This window comes from Lactuca saligna, chromosome 3 (assembly GCF_052625555.1).
Source record: "Lactuca saligna cultivar CGN05327 chromosome 3, ASM5262555v1, whole genome shotgun sequence".
Taxonomy (NCBI): Eukaryota; Viridiplantae; Streptophyta; class Magnoliopsida; order Asterales; family Asteraceae; genus Lactuca; species Lactuca saligna.
The window spans coordinates 37,277,360-37,297,933 of NC_136419.1; the positions used below are offsets into that span (position 1 = coordinate 37,277,360).

At 33.7% G+C, this 20,574-nt stretch overlaps 2 protein-coding genes, 1 long non-coding RNA gene and 1 pseudogene across 5 annotated transcripts; all 4 read right to left on the reverse strand.

The window, feature by feature from the left end:
- Positions 1-3,528: 3,528 nt before the first annotated feature.
- LOC145035469 (G-type lectin S-receptor-like serine/threonine-protein kinase At2g19130 pseudogene) lies at positions 3,529-6,187 on the reverse strand (annotated as a pseudogene).
- A 2,301-nt stretch (positions 6,188-8,488) lies between these two features.
- Positions 8,489-9,993, reverse strand: EMB1923 (embryo defective 1923). The gene is made up of 2 exons (XM_078984019.1): positions 9,542-9,993; positions 8,489-9,360 (listed from the first exon to the last, which is right to left on the reverse strand). Exons 1-2 carry the CDS (start codon positions 9,888-9,890, stop codon positions 8,657-8,659), a joined length of 1,053 nt encoding a protein of 350 aa, XP_078840145.1. The 5' UTR covers positions 9,891-9,993; the 3' UTR covers positions 8,489-8,656.
- A 2,653-nt stretch (positions 9,994-12,646) lies between these two features.
- Positions 12,647-15,036, reverse strand: LOC145035472 (ALG6, ALG8 glycosyltransferase family). The gene is made up of 3 exons (XM_078984013.1): positions 14,829-15,036; positions 13,114-14,547; positions 12,647-13,047 (listed from the first exon to the last, which is right to left on the reverse strand). The coding sequence occupies exons 2-3, from the start codon at positions 14,345-14,347 to the stop codon at positions 12,719-12,721; spliced, it is 1,563 nt and encodes a 520-aa protein (XP_078840139.1). The 5' UTR covers positions 14,348-14,547; positions 14,829-15,036; the 3' UTR covers positions 12,647-12,718.
- Positions 15,037-17,024: 1,988 nt separating this feature from the next.
- Positions 17,025-20,180, reverse strand: LOC145035483 (uncharacterized). 3 transcript variants are annotated; one of them, XR_013678342.1, is made up of 6 exons: positions 19,943-20,180; positions 19,420-19,819; positions 19,200-19,300; positions 19,004-19,088; positions 18,643-18,847; positions 17,025-17,687 (listed from the first exon to the last, which is right to left on the reverse strand). It is a non-coding gene; the product is annotated as an uncharacterized LOC145035483 (long non-coding RNA). The 3 variants fall into 3 exon arrangements; XR_013678343.1 differs by having other exon boundaries at positions 18,643-18,866; positions 19,420-20,179; XR_013678341.1 differs by having other exon boundaries at positions 19,420-20,175.
- Positions 20,181-20,574: the final 394 nt, after the last annotated feature.

The following is a 20,574-nucleotide window of genomic DNA, read 5'->3' on the forward strand; positions in this document are numbered from 1 at the left end:
AGGACTTTCTTGTCAAATCGATAAAAATATTAAGACTTTATGTGTTTTTTTATATGTTTAAACATTGCTTGAACTTGCTTAGTATTAATCAGTGTTGATTGCCTTTAAGGGTAATAACATTGCGGGGCGGTGTCAGGGTGAGGTAGAGTTTTCACCCGGTGAAGTGAACTACGGTGGCTTGTTCCCAGATGTGGGTACATAGGCAACCACGGTCAAATGGTGCAGCCGGATTGAGTTCTACATATCAAGATGTGAAATTTTTTCTTTGGTGTATCGTCCAAAATTTGAGGTCTATCAAATGTTGTTCGAGGTGGAGAATTGTAAGTGGTCAGCCCAAAGATCTTAGCTTAAGTTGACTTGGGTCAGCCCAACTGTTTTGGGTTAAATGACCCGGTTAATAGCCCAATGTTTGTAGGCCCATGTATGTTTGCTTATATGTTGATTTCAACTGTAAATAGTGTAGGACGCATAAGTTTTGTAACAGGGAACAAAAGTGAGGTAAATTGCTTCTTAACCTAATACAAAATTTCTCTCTCTTCTTGTGGATGTAAGCAAGTTATTGCTGAACCACGCTAAATCTATTGTTCTTCATTCTCTATTTACTTTCTTTTATCTTGGTTATTATCATTGCTTGTTCTTGGGTCTAAGGCAAAATGGAATACTCTAATAGATAGCTTAATTGCTGTCAAAGTTTCTTAATTTTTTCTGTATTGTATTGCTGGAGTAACATATATATATATATATATATATATATATATATATATATATATATATATATATATATATATATATATATATATATATATCTTATAAAAGAAATCTCACTGTTTCTATAAATAGATTCAACATAATAATAATATTTCTTTAAGACGTCCAAACTATTAAACTAACAGTACAACTAACCATCAAGAAAATAATATTATAATATAAATGTTATAAATAATAATGCAATGGGTACAAGTATTTGATCCACTATCAATACTTTTGAATAGTATCCCTTGCTTTTAGGAATTGAGTGTATCCTCTCTTTTCAGCAATTAAATCGCACTTTCAGCAATTGAATCAGTCAAGAGAAGATACACTTTATATAAATTTCATCCTTTCTGCCACCCGATTATCCGTCTTCTCCCTCCCCCCCCCCTCTCCATAATCGCCAATGCCACGGTCAATCAGCCATCTCTCTCACAACCACCATTTCCCGTAATTGCCAAGATCTACACATGTTTGATAACATGAAATCTACCTAAAGAATCCACATTGATCTCTTTATCACCTAATCAATTATTTTTTCAATTAAACATGTGTTATGCTGCTTTTTAGTTATAAGATAATTGATTGTGTTATTATTTTTGTCGTTGTGATGAAAATTTTGGAGCTCTGGAGAAGTCGGAGGGATGATTTATAGATTCAAGTGAGTCTGATATGTGTTTTAAAGCAAAATAGGTTCACGAGTTCTGATTTCTTTTTTTTTTTTTGTTTTGTTTTGTTTAGGTTACTACGTAAAAGTTGAGTATTTTTTAATGTTATTATCAAAGCCCCTTTTTGTGTCGTATCACGTCGACCATTCCCGTCGTCTTCCTACTTGCTATATTGTTTGTTCCTGTTAGGGCGGAACATGAAATGCGGAAAGTAAAGAAATATCGAGAGAACGAGAGACCGAGGATGAGGGGAGGAGGCGTAGAAGCAACGACAAAGTTTTGGTGCTTGATTTAGGTTTGTTAAGCAGCATCTATGATTTCTTCACTTACTCTAAATTATTCATTCCATATCTAAATTCTCTATCTGTAGGTCCGTCTCCTGTTTACAAGTCTGAGTGTCCGAAATCAGGGTAGATTTCTTTGTAGTATGCAAAGCAGGTGTTAAACGTCAGCAAATATCTAATTCCAAGTTGAAGTTTTGGAAAATGAGCAGGCACAACCGAGGTTTCTGATTCTAAGTAGGTATTGTAAAACATTTCGGTTCAAATTAAAGTTATTCTGTAAACATTCGTTGATTTTGCTATTTTAACCATTTTGTTGTTTGATTTTTGAATCCCACTACGGTTTAGAGATCTAAAAATTCACTCCCTCTTCTACATTATTAGTTACAGTTGAGTTTGACCTCCTTTTCTAGGTTTTATTTAGATTTTTAAGCGATCATCCTTCGTTATGTTCTTTATTACATGAATGTTTTAATTTTGAAGGGTTTATCTGCATAGAGAAATAGAATAGGAATATTGATGTTCGAAGCAGATGGTTATCTTTGCTTATAATGTTGTCAAGCTAGGAAATAGCAGCCAAAAATGATATTTATGGTCGAGTCTTTAAAGGTCATCCTTCAATTTGGGTCAAAGTGAAACAGATCATAGTAGTGAATGGAAGCTGTTGATGGGCAAAATTGGCAGAAGCAAGTATGGAAGCGGGCTTTTGACATACATTTTTCCTAATTTTCTCATGTTTTGTGCTTGGATTTAACCCTTTTTCTTATGTTTGGTTATTATTGTCAAGAAAATATACATGAACTTGAGGGTGTACTCTGGATACTGTTTTTGCTACTCATGAAAGTGTATTTTTGACATACATTTTTTCTAATATTCCTATGTTTTGTTTATACATATGGTTGGATATCACAAAGTAGTTATTTGATGTTTTCATCCCTTTGGAAGTGAAATATCAATATTTGTTAAGTTGTATGATTATTGTTGTAGTTTTCTTATTTCCATCGTTAATGATTAATACACTTGAAATCTTGAATCTTGATAGGCTATATGTGAGAATCTAATTATATCTTCAGATATGCATGTTTTTGTGTCCATTTTTTATTGAGTTATTCACTTCCTTTTTTTTATATATCTTTGATGTTATTTGCATGCGTTTTAAAATATGCATGATTTTTCTCTAATTAGATTTGATCCAAATAATAAACATGAAACCACCTTAATGTATGAAATATGGACTAAAACTGAAATAAAAAACAATCATTTTTTAACCTAAACATTATAAAATGACATACCACGCACGAGAATTTGTAATTACTCTTACAATATAAATAAATAATAAATTGAGAACTTAATTAAAGTAAAAGTTAAATAAATATATGGGTTGTCAGTATTACATTGTGGTTTCTATGCAAATTAAATGTAGTTTGAACACTATATAAGAATACAAAGTTGAATGTAGTTTGAACACTATATAAGAATACAAAGTTGTTCCATGTGCATCACTTCCCAGTAGAGATGAATTTATAAATGATATTTGATACATTGTATGGTTTTTTTAAGATGACATGTTTCCAAATATAAATTAATCGTTGAAAAAAAAATCATCGAAAAAAGAAACTATTCGACGAAAGAAACTAATTGTTGAATGAAGCTATTTACCGCCGCCGCTTTGCGCGGGTAAACAGTTAGTATATATATATATATATATATATATATATATATATATATATATATATATATATATATATATATATATATATATATATAAGGAACGTGTGTCTATCGCCTAATAAACACCTCTACAAATTTCCATAGTTGTAGGCATGCGAAAGCAAAGAAAAACAATTATTGCTCTAAAATAACTTATATTCTTTTCACAATAACAAATTAACGATGATCAACTTGCCACAAAATGTCAATGACTCCTTTTATCTACAACAATACAATGGTGTGAATATACCACAAAAGATAAAGAAAATCACCTTCAAGATGATGAGCTCTTCGATTATGAGGAATTGTTGCGTGCCTGTGAACTCCCATTGGAGGGTGATTCCATGAAGAAAATAATAGGCTCTGGGTTATCAACAAATAACGTGAAAGATTGGGGTATCGGAGGCATGTTCACAGCCAAAACTCCTTCAAGCATCTGTTCCACGAGGCTCATTGATGGCCTACTCTCTTCCTCATATTGGATACACCAACATGCAATTTTGCAAACTTTTGTGACTTCTTCAACACTAGCTTCCCCGTTTAACCTACTGTCTAGCAAGCTAAGGATATCACCTCCTCTATTAAGAACATCAGCAACCAAACTAGGGAAGAATGTACTCCTTGAATCTTCACAAGGAACTGTATTTCGCTTGCCATAAACTAATTCAAAAAGCATCTTTCCAAAGCTATAAACATCTGCTTTAGCTGTGACAGCCACCCCTGATAACCATTCTGGTGCTAGATACCCTCGTGTCCCTCTTATAGTCGTCAAAACCCTACTAAATTCTCGACCAACAAGCTTTGCCAGACCAAAATCTGCAATTTTCGGACAGAATTCGGCATCTAGAAGAATGTTTTCTGGCTTTATGTCACAGTGAATGATACAGTCTCTGCACTTCTCATGAAGATAAACCAAGCCTCTTGCAATTCCAAGTGCAATCTGATACCTGGTTTCCCAGTTTAGAACTTGTTTTCCATGGAAAAGATGGGTGTCCAGAGAACTGTTTGCCATGTAATCATACACCAACAGCTTATTGTTACCTTGTGCACAAAACCCACGAAGGCGTACAAGATTAACGTGTTGGATAGTACCGATTGTGCTGACTTCACTCCTGAACTGCTTCTCTCCTTGGCTGATGCTTTCAAGCTTTTTCACTGCCACAATCGACGAATCATGCAGTACCCCTTTGAAAACGGAACCAAAACCACCTTCTCCCAATTTGTCCGAGAAATTTTTGGTGGCAATTTGTAAATCTTTGTAGACAAACGCCACCAGCAAACCCTCCATTGTCGTCTTTCCCACCGATAATGATACCCTCTTTTTTCTATAGATTAAAATCAAAACTACAACCAAGAAAAGAACCACACCTCCCACCACCCCAACAACAACAATCAGATTATTACTCTTTTTAGGACGAGGTAGATCCTTAGAAGCAACTTTAATGTAGATTGTATTGGCACTACCATCGTCTTCTGAGAGGTTCAAGAGATCTCCATCCCAAACCAAACATTGAGTACCCACAGAAGAGTAAGCATTACACAAGCAATCATTCAAACAGGTGGTACGACATTCTCCAGCACTCCCAACTGCTACAGAGTTATTCGGAGGCAGATTCTTGACCCTAATCTTGAGAAAATCTTGCTTTTCCATGTTTCTCCCACACTGCAAATCAGTTTTTCTCACACACCCACTGGAGAAATCACTCTGATTCCAATCACTCTCTGATCTAGGATTGAATCCAGTCAAGCAATTACAAAAAGGTAATCCAGACTGCCTGCAAATCCCAAAAGACCCACATAACGCATAGACCTCACACTGGGTTTTGGGTTCAAACCAAATTAAATTCAACTCTTTATTATTTTCCGACCATGCTAATTGCTGAATTGTACCAGAAACATCTAATATAAATAAAGATATAATGGAAGGATCATACACAGAATAAATGAAGTAACTCTCGTTAACATTTTCATGGTAGCTGTATATGTAATTGTAATCCAACCTTGTTTCCGGTACTAAATAAAATGCTTCCCCATCCCAAGCCCCACTTGTCCAATATTGTTGGAAGCCATTCCACTTGCTTACATACTCTTTACCTGGCGGATGAAGCTCCACTGAGAATAGTCCTACAGCAGGATCATCGTTGCTTCTCCATGATCTAATAATCTGACTCTGTTTTGTTCTATTATCATAACCAAGTTTAGCACCAGGCAACCAAGTATGAGTTGGGTGGTCAAAACTTTGCCAAAAAGGTTCAATTGAATTTGAACCGGAGTCTCTCAAAACTAAGTTACCATTATCAAGAATAACAGCTGTTGCAGAGTTCAAAGTGGTGGTGGTGGTGGTTGTGACATTTGTGGACCAAATCTGGGACTTGGATTCATTCAAGAGCACTAAATTACCATCAATGGTTTTTAGTTCTGAACGGAATCTATCAGAGATGGGTGTTTCTCTGTTTGCTACCCAAACTATGGAAAGAGGATTGGATTTGATCTTCTTATACCAAATGCCAATGTAATAGTTGGAAGTGTTACCTGCTTTAAAGAAACCCAGCTCGAATTGTTCACCTTCGGATATGATTGTATGGTCTCCAGACAGAGACTGGTTTGCAGATATGGTGTTAGCTCCCGATGAGAGAGTTATGGTCAGAGAGAAACACAGGAGTACCAGAAACCTCCCCAGACTTTTTTCTTTGAAGAAGCACATGACTTGTACAGAATTTGAGAGATGAGAGATATTAAATCATTATGTACAAACATATTAATACCAGTATTACTTGGGTTTATACAACTGGCATTTAAGCCCTGACTAAGGTGAAGTTCTTAGAGGTCAAAGAAGACTGGTTCCGAGTCAACAAAGTAGTACTTGCTAAACCCACTTAGAATAATAATATTACAAGTGGGTCAATTTAAATTGATATAACTCTTTCATTCCATCACATGTTTGGATAGTCGTATCCACACCCTTCAACGGTTTAACCACAGATTTAGAAACAAAGTCAAAATTTCTAGACGTCTGACTTCACATCATTGTCTTCTTCTTCATAAGCTTTCTAAATATCAAATTTGCTCAATTTTTTTAAACATTTTTAAAATAATTTTTTATTTTAAATCTTTCTAATTAAAAGAAAATATCAATCAACAATAATACCCTTGTTTTCAAATTGTAGGAATACTTTGATGTTACTACAAACACATACCCGACCACAACTTCGCCATTATCGACTCACTTTTTCCTCAACACGTTATTTTACCCTAACCTTTTCACTTTTTCATTAATAAGAAATGTCACCTCTCACTTTACAATAATATGAAGCATGAAAAGAGAAAGAGGCACGGTGGATTCTTTTTGCGCAAGGGGCCTAATCACACAACTGCACATCAGGCGGTGTGGTGTTCACCGCACCACTATAGTGAAACCTCACCTCACCGTGGTGTGCGGTCCCAGTACACCTCACAATCTTAGCAACTAAGAACCACTTGTGTTTGTGCGTTTCCTTTCGTGTGTGTGCGCTGTGTTGAGTATTTCCCAATTGTATGTTAATGAAACAAATCCACATTTTGACCTAGTGGATTGTCAATGTACATCTAGGTAGAGGTTGGTGTAAAGGGGCATATTAATGTGTTATAAGTCGATAACCTTCAAGTTCAAACGTTAAGCAAAAATATGATGACAATAATTCAAGCGAAATAAATAATTATTTGCATACCCAATAACAATGTAAAACATTAAATCATGGTTGAATGTGACTTGAGCATTTAAGTCCCGAAAGATGCGTTGGAGCTTTTGGTAACACGGTGGAGCATTTGGCCAATTGCACCGAAGCATTGCCAAATATGCTACAGAAAAATGCATCAGAGGCAGGCTAATGTGCTGGAAGCCTGGAACATGGAGCTTTTCCAAATGCATTGTGCGGCATGGTCAAATGTGCTGAGAACTTGGAGGATGCACCGAAGCTATGGAGAATGCGCTTCCGAATGCGTGTTGACACTTCCAAAATGCATTGCGTAGGCGAATGGCAGGTAGTCATGCACATTCTCTCAAGGTTGAAGATTCTATAAGCAATTACATGATCTTAGGATTGGTTGACATTCATTTGGGCCTAAAAATGGATGGGCACGACCCATTAGGATTTGATGTCTGATCCTCGGTCTATAAATAAATAGGGAATGCTAGCTAAGATTTAATTAAGTGGTCTTTTGTTAGTCTCGATAGTAACACATATCACAATACCATTTATCTATTTTAGAATACTCCCTCCTACCATATGGGATGTAGGTTACATCAACAGAACCACATTATATCCTAACACATATCACAATACCATTTATCTATTTTAGAATACTCCCTCCTACCATATGGGATGTAGGTTACATCAACAGAACCACATTATATCCTGAAACTTTATGTGGGTGTTCAATATTTCTCATTTATTCCTAACAAGTGGTATAGAGCCACAATTTGATTTGTTGATTATAGAGATGTTGTCTCACAAATTTGAATGATTTCGATCAATGGAATGTGGAGATGTGGGATCTTCTGGTTAAATCGGGTTGTACAACGACTTTGGAATTTTTTTGAAAAAAAAGTAAATTACACGAATGGTCCCTATGGTTTAGGGTAATTTGCGCGTTTGGTCCCTAACTTATTTTTTTAACTCGGAAGGTCCCTACTGTTTGTTTTTTGTTACGCGTTTGATCCCTGTCTTAGTTAAAAAGACTATTTTTCCCTTGGTTTTTTAATTTATTTAGATAAATACACCCACAATCCCACTCTCCTCACCTTACCTTACCTACCCCACTACTTTTTCCTATTTAAATAATAATATTTTTAGGTAAGATAAGGACCAAGCACGTAACAAAAACACAAAGTAGGGACCAAACATGTAATAAAAACAAATAGTAGGGACCTTCCGAGTTAAAAAAAATAAGTTAGGAACCAAACGTGTAAATTACCCCAAACCATAGGGACCATTCGTGTAATTTACTCTTGAAAAAATGATCTTTCAAGACCTTCTCCAAAGAAAATGATGATGAGCATTCATGCAATTTACTTTAAGATAGTAGAAGATAAGAAAAACATTAAACAACAATTTGCCTCGAATATAACTCCAATTAGGAGCAAATCTAATCAAATCCAACAAGCTAAGTAACAATATAATCACTTTCCCATTAAACAAATTCAAAGCCTCAAGAGCATGAACTCCATACCTTTACATCTAGTATTCAAAACTGAACTAAACAGACCTCTCAAACCACCATCCATGTCAAATGCCTATATCCAGCCCACCTAGCAGCAATACGTATACCAATGGCCAATGCTGCACACAATAAAGGAACAGGAACCCTTCTGTCCCCTGTTGTTGTAGCAACACCTTCACTTTCTTCTATTTCAGGCTGATTCTTTGAGTACTGAAACACAGACAAACCCATAAAACCACCCATCACCACCACTCTAACCCATGGCTCTCCTACACCTGCTAACACTGCTGCAACGGGCAATACAGAGGAGACATAATCTCTCTTTTTGATAAAACGAGAAAAAGAAAATAACCCAAAAAGAATCGTCCAAAAGGGAAGGTCTCCAATCATTCCTTTGACAGCAAAGTATCCAATGAGGCCAGAAACTGTTAACAGATGCCATTGGTTGTCTACTGAAGTTGGAGATGCAACTTCACTGATGGCAAGTATGATTGAAGTCAACATGATGACTGTTGAAAGCTCGGGAATGGGAGTGTATGCTACTATTTGAGAGTAGAATGCTCGAAGGGTGTAAAAGGTAGTTTCAATGGCTCTAATTGTTGAAGTGATTGGATCGCCTATGAAATGGAAGATGAGGGCTAATAATAGCTTTGAAAGGTTTACAAGAAATTGAAGTATAGATGTTGCAGCTCTTTTCCAGTTGTAAAGTTCCCATATGACTGTTCTCCAAGCATAGACGAGGAAGCCCAATGCTGATTTGGTTGAATAAAACAAAAGGTAGAAATGTCAGTTTCTATCATGATTCATGAACACTATTAGGGCTTGAAATCGAGATTAAGTGCTAAACACCAAAAATGCATATTCAACTTCACTAAATAGACACGTAAAAACATCCATAGAAAGTATGTACAGATTAAGAAAATGTAAAATTACCTATAAAATAAGGCCATCTAATAGGAGGATCGAGAACTTCTTTGGTCAAGTATCTAAACCTTTCAGGCATCGTGCTCTCTCCTCGCGCTTGTATTTCGGCTTCATTATTAAGATCTTTTAACGTAGAACTCTCTACCTGTTCTCCTTCTCCATCACTGGATGTTGATTTTACAACAAACCCTAGATTTTTTCTACCAAATGAAAAAATCCCCAATTTCCTCTTAGCAGGGAGCGCTGTAGAAAAATTACATGATTGGATAGACTTTGATGTCGTTCTTGGAAGTGGAATCGAATGCTGAGAAAGTTTGGGAGATGGGTATGTAGAGGCAAGGGTTGAAACCATAGCCATCAGAAGTTTTAGGGTTTAGAAAGAGGCTTTAGCCATGCTTATCCCCTGTCTGAATGAGAATTTGGACAAAGAGAAACATTCAGCGCAAGCACCCAGAATTATTTCTCAGATGCCGAATAACAAGATATACCGATTTATTATTATTATTATTATTATTATTATTATTATTATTATTATTATTATTATTTTATTTTTTTATTTGTATTTTTTTTTAATAACATGATATACCGATTTATTATTATTTTTTTTTGTATTTTTTTTTTTGATTCCACTATGTAACTTGTCATTCAATTGACTTAGAGCATAGTCGATATGGTTAATTTTGTTATATCAAATATAAGAAATGCTAATACGAATGCTATGTTGCCACATCAATTTTTTTTTCATGCCAACTACAAGATAATGTTAGTGATAGTATGCCTTAAGATTAGAAGGCACGTGTCGTTAAAGGGTGTTGAGAGTCTTATGTGTCATGTCATATGTTAACCATCTTTTAAGAATAAATCAATATTATCCCAATATTATGTTATGTTAAAACATGTTGGAGTTATAAAATATCGAAACGGAAAAATCTCCTGACTACTCTCTCTCTCTCTCTCTCAACACCATGTTATAAAATATAAAACAACACAACCAATTCATGTTTAACATAATAGTGTTGTGCTGGCATACGAAGTGGTAATGTTTGAAGGCTATAACACCCCACCCATATCGGATAGCCTAACATACAACATCATTTTTTTTTAATTTTGTTTAATTTTTAAAAAACTATTAATTTTTTTAAACAAATATTAATTTTTAACAACTACTAATTTCTAAAACACAAACATATTAACATTAAAATACTTGACTTACAATATAAATGATTTAAAACTTAACTTAATACTAGACTTAAAACATAAATGATTTAAAACTAAACATAATAAATAACTTCAAACATTCTACTCTTAGTTAAAATTTTTGGCAAGATCGGTCTAACAATCCGACGAGCTGACTTGGATAAGTTACTTTTGTCTTGCATGAAGAGTTTTAGTGCTTTAGTTTTTTTGTTTGATTTCATCCCTCTCCAAAAGTTTGTAGATTTTGGTGTCCCACATTTGAAGCTACTTACTCGCCACGTCAGCATTACTAGATGAGCCAATACCTTTGAGCTTCTTTTTTGCATTATCGCTTCCAATTACACGAGGTGACACTCCATATGGATTCACGTTGTTGAGGTCAAAGTCGACATGGTCATCAGTTGATTGACTATGATTTGTCTCGGATGATTTGTTTCTTCTTGAAATTTGCACCCGTAAAATTGTCTGCCGATTTAAGACAAAGCCATCTTGCTTGGTAAATGGCACAAGCATTTGTAATAATGTCCGTTTCATTGACACTACTTTGCAGATTGCAGACGGTATTCATGTAAATGTCATTAAACTCCATGACATTTTTGCTAGCCGTCCTCCGTTCGGAATAAATTTGCTCATATGAGCAATATGTTTTTCTCATCGGATTAAAAAAGATTTTCCACACTCTTATCTTGAAAGTTTTGCGATCTTGGTTATTGCCTCTCGTAGAATCTTCTAATATGTCAAATTATGCTTCAGCTAACACCTTCTCTTCTATGGCAGTCTAACTTTGGCTTGGGGCCCTTCCATTTTATTTTTGATGGGGCATGGACTCTTCTTCCATTTTCAGCTTGTGAAATGGCCTCATCGTCGGAAGAATTGGTATCTTCATCAAGTAGGCGTCGTGGTTGTGTTTAGAAATTTTATTAAGAAGCAAACTGGGTTTCGGGAACTATCTAAAACGGGTTAAATGTGGGGTTGGTTTGGGTGGTGTTTTGGGGTTGGAAAGTAGTTTGGGTTTGGAAAATGTTGTGTTGTGAAATTGGTATGTATTGAGGATATTGATACATATTTGGAACCATGCCCACAAAATGGTAATTTATAGGAGTAGAGAGGTTGATTGTATGAGGGTCTATAAGGTATCGATGATGTAGGGTTTAGTGAATGATTTAATAAAGGCCTACTGTTGGATTTTAATGAACTTTTTTCTTTCTTTCTTCTTAAGGTGCTATTTGTATTGAAGAAGACATGATGAAATTGGAAGTAAAGAGACTATGAGAGAAAAAAAATAAGATTGTATGTAATAAAATGTTGATGTTTAGTGCGTATTTATAGTGGTTTTAAAAAAATTTGAAGTTTTTAAATTTTTTTAAAATTTTTAATTTTTAATTTTTTAATTAAATAATGAGAATCTTTTTTAAAAAAATGGTCAAATGCTCTTTATTTTTGTCAAAAAGCTGTAGAAAGACATTTACTCATCTCTCTCTTCACACTACACCACCGACAAGCTCCTCTTGGCGCACACTAGGGACGGTGTTAGCAAGAGTGGCACATAGGAGACGAGCTACACTCATTGCAGTCTTAGGATCCAAAGAAAATTGTAAACATTCGCGAGTAAATTTTTATTCAACACATCTATAGGGATTTTGAAGTGTCATCTTACATCATGCAAATTGGGTTACAATTTTATGTTTAATGATGAGAAAAAAATATTTATGCTAAATATTCTAAAATATTTAACCACACTAACTAATAATATATGCATCTTAAAAAGCCTAACAAGATCTTTTCCTTGTATGCTTTCTTATGATATGATCATATGAAATCAAACCCTCAAACTCAACCATTAAAATTGATAACGAAAATTTACCAAAAACAAAGCCAACTTTTAAGTCCAAATAATGCAAATCAACAACAAGCATATGACACAGTAAAGAGAGTTACATTACATATGAATTTGATGTGTTAATCGACAACAATCATCTGACAAAATCATCAATGAGACGTAATAATAAATTTAAGTTGCCAAATCCAAGAGTACATCATTCCTAAGGCACAGTAAAATGAGATAAGCATAAGGGGTAAAAACGGAAATCTATCACCAAGAATCAAAGGATGAAGAAACTGTCCCCATATCTCCACAACCACAAACCCAACCATATAACTCTTTTCTATCCATCCACTAACAACACCACCATCTTTTTTCTCATAAAATGTAGAAGAAAACCCAAACCACATTATAGCAACATATAAAAGAAGCAAGATCACTTTTACAGGATATTCTTGAGCTTCATAGAGAAGAGGAAACAAAGAGTATATAGAAACTGCAAAGAAAAATATGTCACATTAATGGCGTTCAATAATTAATAAACAAATAAAATCATGAATACCTATAGATAACATGAAGTAATGTCGTGCATCCTGAATGCTTTCTACTGCAACAACTGCAAGTGGAATCAAAAAATGAAGAGAAGCCTTTTCATGAACATGCCACCCAAACAAAAACCCACATGTGTACGCGTATGCAACCCATCTAACAATCTTTTTAGGGTCAGGATTCCTCCAAATCTTAACAACACAAGGTAAAATAGCAAGAAGAACAACACCAAATGTTACTGAAGGAGTAACTGTAGGTAATATAGCAAAAGGAGAAGAATCCCCAACTAGTCCACCAGTGAATGAAGCAGTTGGTGTTTTGATATAAAACCCTAATTTTGTAAACACAAAAGCAAGAAGCTTATCTGAGAGTATATAGAACACCCAAAAATTTGGAGCCCAATATGCATGGCATAATCCTCTACCAAAAGGAAACATACGTTTCAAAACATCTTGTATTTGTCCATGATATGCAAAGGGTCCATAAGCTGTTACAAAAACCGCAATCACTACTACTCCCATTGTTATCAACTTACTTAAACCCCTCAAAAAGCCTCCGCGACAGTAGTGTCGCAAAATATACACAAAATAAACGGGCCCTGCGACTGCAAATAAATGTTTGAAACATAGCAGAATCGCGAAAATGAGTCCACCAGTTAAGTCATGCCCATTTTGAAGTGCACCTAAAGAGGCCATTAAAAGCCCTAGAAGAAACCCGTTGTATTGGAAATGGATATGGTCAACAATCAATAACCCGGGTGATGAAATGACTGAAATCCAGATCAAGAAGCGTTTCTTTGAGTTCAAGGTTTTGGTTAATTTGTAAATGGAATAGATTAAGATTGAATCAGAGGCGATTACTGTGAGTCTTTGGAAGATGATGACTGAAGGGGATTTGTAGTTTAGGCCGTTGTAGAGGTTTGTGATTGTGGGGTCCACAAGGGACGCGAAATGGGAAAGGAGATATTCAAAGTAAGCAAAGAATGGAGGGTAATCGAGTGTCCATGGACTTGTTTCGTCTGTGTACCATTGAGATAATGGTAGGGTGTGGGTGAGGGCTAGCCAGTTACGGTGGACTTCAAAATCAGTGCTGTGATAGGCTGGGATGAGGAGAAGTTTGAAGAATGTGATAATGAGGGAGAACCAGAGGAGGTCTTTGATTATGGTATTTGTAGGTTCATGTGGATTTTGGAGATGGGTTTGTTTTTCTTTTGATTGTTGTGGTTTTTTCTGTTTTGTGGGTTTCATGGCTTCTCTATTGAGGTACTCTGTAGTTGGGTTTAATTTAGCTGTATTGCAATCCACATCATTGATAAACTGAAGCAGACATGGAAAAAACTATACTGCAGAAAAAGGTCTCATAGTGAATTTGATCTTTCCATGTTATTGCCAAAATTCAAATTGAACAATTAACATTGAGGGCCTGTAAACCTGATAAGTTCGATCAGCTGACAAAATAAAAGACCAAAAATTAACAATGAGAGCCTGATACACATATACAAATCCAGCAACAAGTAAACAAACAAAACGAATAGTGAAAACACAGGGGAATTAGAGTATACAGTAATTAACAGAGTGTGTCTTGTATGCAAATCGTTGAGTAGGATAAGAAATAATAATGTTACCAAAATTGCGAAGAAAATCAGTGCACATAATATGCTATTATCATGACCATTTTACATTGTAATAGTCAACAACAAAGAGAAAAGCAAAATTAGGTTAAACTTACTTGACAGGGGTGGAGGTAAGCGTGATCCAATGAGTGCATGCTGCGGGGAGACCAAAGAGTTCAAGAGCGAGAGTCAGACAGAAAGAGTCACAGAGATCGACGACGAGAAAGCTGTGTGAGAGAGAGAGAGAGCGCGATGGAAGAGACGATCGCAACTGGACTACGAGTCGAGAGAAGCGAGACTCCAAGTCCAAGAGGCCTGTTATCCTTTCTTAAAATTGGGCTAGAATCAAACGTAGATTTATTAAATTTTGACCGAAAAATGGTCTACCTAATTTTGACCGAAAAATGGGCTAAAATCATACTTAATGTACTTAATTTTTTGGTTAAATCTGGATACTTCTCTTATCTTATATATATATATATAGGTTCATGTTCATTTGAGATCATTCTAACTTTGTGACATCGTGAGATCAAATCTAAAAATAATTTTAAAATACAAAATAAATGGAAAAAATCCAAAAATTCTTTTTTTAAATATTATTTTCGGAACCTGAATTAATTAAAAAAATAAAAAATAATAAAATAAAAATAAAAAAAAATTCTATTTTTTTTTTAAAAATACGTGAAATATTCTAATAGAATATTACACTGACATATTCTAAAAAATAATTTTAAAATGCTGAATAAATGGAAAAATCTAAAAATTCTTTTTTTAAATATTATTTTCGGAACTTGAATTAACTAAAAAAAATAAAAATAAATTCCATTTTTTTTAAAAATACGTGAAATATTCTAATAGATTATTACACTGTACATATTTTAAAAAATAATTTTAAAATGCAAAATAAATGGAAAAATCCAAAAATTCTTTTTTTAAATATTATTTTCGGAACTTGAATTAACTAAAAAAATTAAAAAAATAAAAATAAAATAAAAAAATAAAAAAAATAAAAATAATAAAAAAATGCGTCTCACGGTCTCACAAAATTAGGTCGTCTCACATGAACATAACCATATAATACACACACACACACACACACTAGCCGTTTACCCGCGCTAAACGACGGGTGTGATCAATTTCTTTTAGAAATTAGTTTGTAAATCGATTAGTTTTTTGTGCAAATAGTTTATTACATCTAAACAGTTATCAATAATAATAATGCTAGCAGAAGCGAAATCAATAAGAATTAAAACTAAAAAGTTGGGATTCTTTACAAATGTATATGAAGAAATGGTTGATTATACGTTATTAATCGTGCAACACATCTTTATACATCATATTTGATGTATAGGCTTCACAATGGTTGAATTGTTCGTCAGACTTCAGTAATACTTTTATATTGGAACGTTATATCCCTCTGGATAATACCACATAAAGTTGGTCATGCGAGAAATCGATTATTAAAGATAAATAAATACATTTTAGTTTAAAAAAGTACAATATTTTTTTAAGTAAAAACGTATGTTGATATTGTGGGTCAAAAGTAAAAACATGTTATTCTTGTGTTAGCGATGATCATTTTCTATTAATTTATCAAGTGCAACAATTGTAATTTTCAATAAAATATTTACTGAACTAAAATAGAAATATATTAGGGTAAAGTTTTAATTTAGGATATGTATTTATACTTTAATATATTAATCTCATCGTTTAAGCGAATTTAAATAAATTATTTAAAACAATTATCTTTGATTTGAAAACGTCAAAATATGGTCGATACTTATTTGGCTTATTTGAATAAAAGTATTTGTATAGTAGAAAGTTATATAAAATATATTAAATAATCTAATTTGGTTGCTTTTATACAATATGAAAACTTTATTTACCATATTCCTTATTGTACCCTTCTTTAACAAGAACATATATAATTATGTAAAATGCCACTTAAGAATATATCATGAACATGAACATGAACATAAACATGGGAAAGTAATTAGTTCTAAGTATATGGTATCCATTAGAAATTACTCCATGTGGAACAATACCATTTAAAGTGGATGGAACAACTTAAATCCTATCTCGTGTCACAATTCCATTGAAAATAAAGCACTTGTTGTGGACTAATTCCACCATTTTCCTTGTCTACCTGTTCTTCTAAAACCACCTCAGATTCATACATAGGTTCTTTTTTTTTCGACAATCACATTTCTTTCCCCTATATTCGACACTGACACACTAAAGCCACATTAAAAAATTTACGAATTTGAACTTGAAGTTGTAAATTCATGATATTAAATAAGCATAATTGATAATAAAAAAAATTAAAGTTGAAGCTCATGTATATAAAGAATATGATGATGGTTTATTGACCTAAGATACAACTTACACACTCAAATTGAGCCATCCGCACAACATTGACCACCCATATCCATGAATCACAAGTCAATGAATCATTAAAACCAAAGAACATGTAAAACATAAACAATATTTAACCCGCATCACAAAACAATAGGAACAAACATGTTTTCCTTCTAGCTTCCTCATTGATGTAGATATTTATTAACCTTCCATTTCCACGACACAAAAAATGGTGGAGAGAGAGGGAGATAAAGAGAGTATATGTATATGTATGGTGGCTGTAAATGGATTTAACTTAAATTACAGTTTTACCTCTTCTGATCATACCTCTTCATACCCTCACATCATTCTCATAACCATTGATCAATCATCGTCTCCTTGGTGGCCTTGCACCATAATGATATCATCTCGTTATGTGTTACTCCACTGTTAAAATCAATAAACCATGAGATCATTCTTGTAAAATACCAGCTCCTCTTCTTGTAGAAATATGATAAACACTTGCCAACCTTGCAAAATTGAAGTGAGGTTTTAACTCTAAGTAGTGTTTCCCTCTTACTGAGAGGTGAAAGATTGAAGCTAGGGTTAACAGAGGTAATACAAGGAAGACTCCGGATCTGAACATTAGTGCCAGGAGAATATATTAGTGTTAAATTCTTTAAGATAAGAGGCTAACATGAATGAAAAGAAGTAATTTCTTTGTATCATATGTATTTTACTTTAAAAATAGACCCAAGTAAAGCATTATGCTTATTAACCTGATCATGAAAATAGAAATTTTTAAAAACTTAAAGTGAAATAGTCACATGATAACAAAGGAGACATGAGTTATCAGGGGTGATGTTACATGTTTCTTGCATCTGTTGATTTGTAAGAAATCCACATTGGTGTTTAGCTTCAATTACTTGTCTCTTGATGGTTTTGTTCGATGTTATTATGGTAAATAGATGGTGGAATAAAGCATTGAAAATAGAGATACATTCATCTATTTACAAAACATCCAACTGTAAAAACATCATAAATAATGCATAATGAATGAATTGATACATTTATGTTTAAAGAGAAACAGGTTATCCATAAATGGAGCAGTTCTATCTCACTTGAATCAGAATGAAATCTTAAAGGGACAAAGGGTCGCATAGTCATCTAGGTTGGTAGAAAAAAAGGTGATTCTTATTTTCATTTAATCATAACAATTAGACTATATTTTGAGTACACACATACTTGAATATGAAAATCGAAATCATAGCTTCTTACAATTTCAGTTAATGATGCAAAGTTTATTTAAATATGTTCATAAACTCAAGATATTTTGTATGGTAAAAATGCAAATAAAAACTTAAATCAATGAGTAACTAAAAATGGAAATGTATTCAGACAATTTCCATTCTAATTCAAATAATTTACCAATTCAATAATTGAATATATGCTTGTATGTGTTACACTATAGATCAAGATACATAATACCATGTGCATATAAGAAGGAATTTAAAAACGTAAAATCCTAAAAATATATCAAAAATTTATAAAAAATATCCAGAAAGAGTTGTTCACCAATGTAATATCACAAACCTTGTATTTAGACGTATCCAACCACAATTCAATTGCCATGTCCTTTGTGGAGCATTCAACATAACAACAAATTTTGAAGAATTTCACTTGAGAAAGGTAGGCTACTATCAGATTGCATCATGATTTCAATCGACGCCCACAGGTTATTGGAATAATACCCATGATGGCCAAATTTGGTGCCAAAGGGATCTTGCTTTTAGAGAGCCTTCAAAGAAAACCATTAACTACTAAAATAAATTAAAAACAACCAAAATAGTTTAAAACATTTTATATATCTCCAAAATTTAGAACTACTAAAATAAATTAAAAACAACCAAAATTGTTTTGAAAGCCAATAGAAACGGGAAAGAAAAATTGATACCATGTTAAGAGATGAGAGTAGTAAACTTGGGTCATAGTTTCTATGAGACATTTCGTCAAACACTTGGAGTGCATCTTTTGTAAACCTATAGAAAATTGTAAGCCCATCTTTTTGTATTAACTTGGGAAGAAAATAGCAAATCTAAGCTTCTCAAATTCATAAACCAGTTAAAACGGAAACAAAACAATGGACATACCTGATTAGAGAGGTAGAGCTCTCATCCAGAGCCATCACACAGATTTAGCATTTAATATGCTCATGAAGGGTATCAAACTTCATATAGATAATTACTTTCATCTGCTTTGAGAGACACAAAGAGATGGGGAGAAGAGTGAGAAAAACAATTTGGGAAATAAACTCATAGATATGAGAAAGAAGATTGGTTATAGATGTATTATAGAAATTCAATTCACTACCTCCTTATTTTTTGGGATAAACAATCGATTATATTGTGGATTCCTGATTTTCGGAATAGTGGTGGTGCCATCATTGTTGTCAAAACCACCTTATACCACCACCATCACAACCCACCTTAATCACCATCAACCACAACCCATTACAACCTGCTTACACCACCGAGACGACCTCTGTGAACCTCCCCTTGCAATTCTCCGACCAATAAAAAGTGAGTAATCGGAGAGAGAAAGAGAGAGATATATGCTCGATGTATATGTGTGTTCCTGATTCGATAGTTTAGGGAGAATTGCACACAGTCCCACACCCACACAGAGATAATCAATTAGGGTGGTGTGAGATTGATGGGTGACAAAATTGAAAATTGTTATCATTAAACCTTAGCATCATCAGAAGCCTTAACTTTCAAAACCGAGATTGTGAACATATATAACATACAAAACAAAATAAAATCAGAAAAAATAAATAAGCATTCCCCCATAGAGTTTATGGGAATCCAAAGGAACTAAATAAGAATAGACATACAGTGGTTTGAATCGATTAGGGTTTCTTATGATGAGAGAGATAGATCGAACTTGAAGAGATGGACTGTGGATGAAAATGGAATTTTCTGTTTCTTGAATATACACAACAAACAAACATAAAAATGTCAGATTTGTAAATAAGAGAACGAAGCCACGTACAACCCAATCAGGCCTCCTGGTTCTTTTATTGCGATGGATATAGGCTTTATAAAGTATTTCACTTGACCGGTTCAATTGGCAGAACTTGAGGAATATTGGTTCATCTTTGATCTATTGACCAATTTAATTTGAAGATAAGAGCGGAGACTTATTCAAAACGTGTGTAATTCAGTAATTGATCGAATAAGATTAAGAGTTTTCTTAATGTATAAATTCATTGTACAAATAGCATTATGGTTTGTACCTTTTAAAATTCAGCAAAATGTGGTAAATGTTTTTTAAGGTGTGTGTATATATATATATATATATATATATATATATATATATATATATATATATATATATGTATATATAGGTAAGTTAAATTGAGAAAAAAAAGTTGAGAATTGTGGAATCATTCTCAGCCAATCATTTATCTAACATGTTCAAATTGAAAAAAAATGCGCGTGTCTAGGGTTGTAAACGAACCAAACG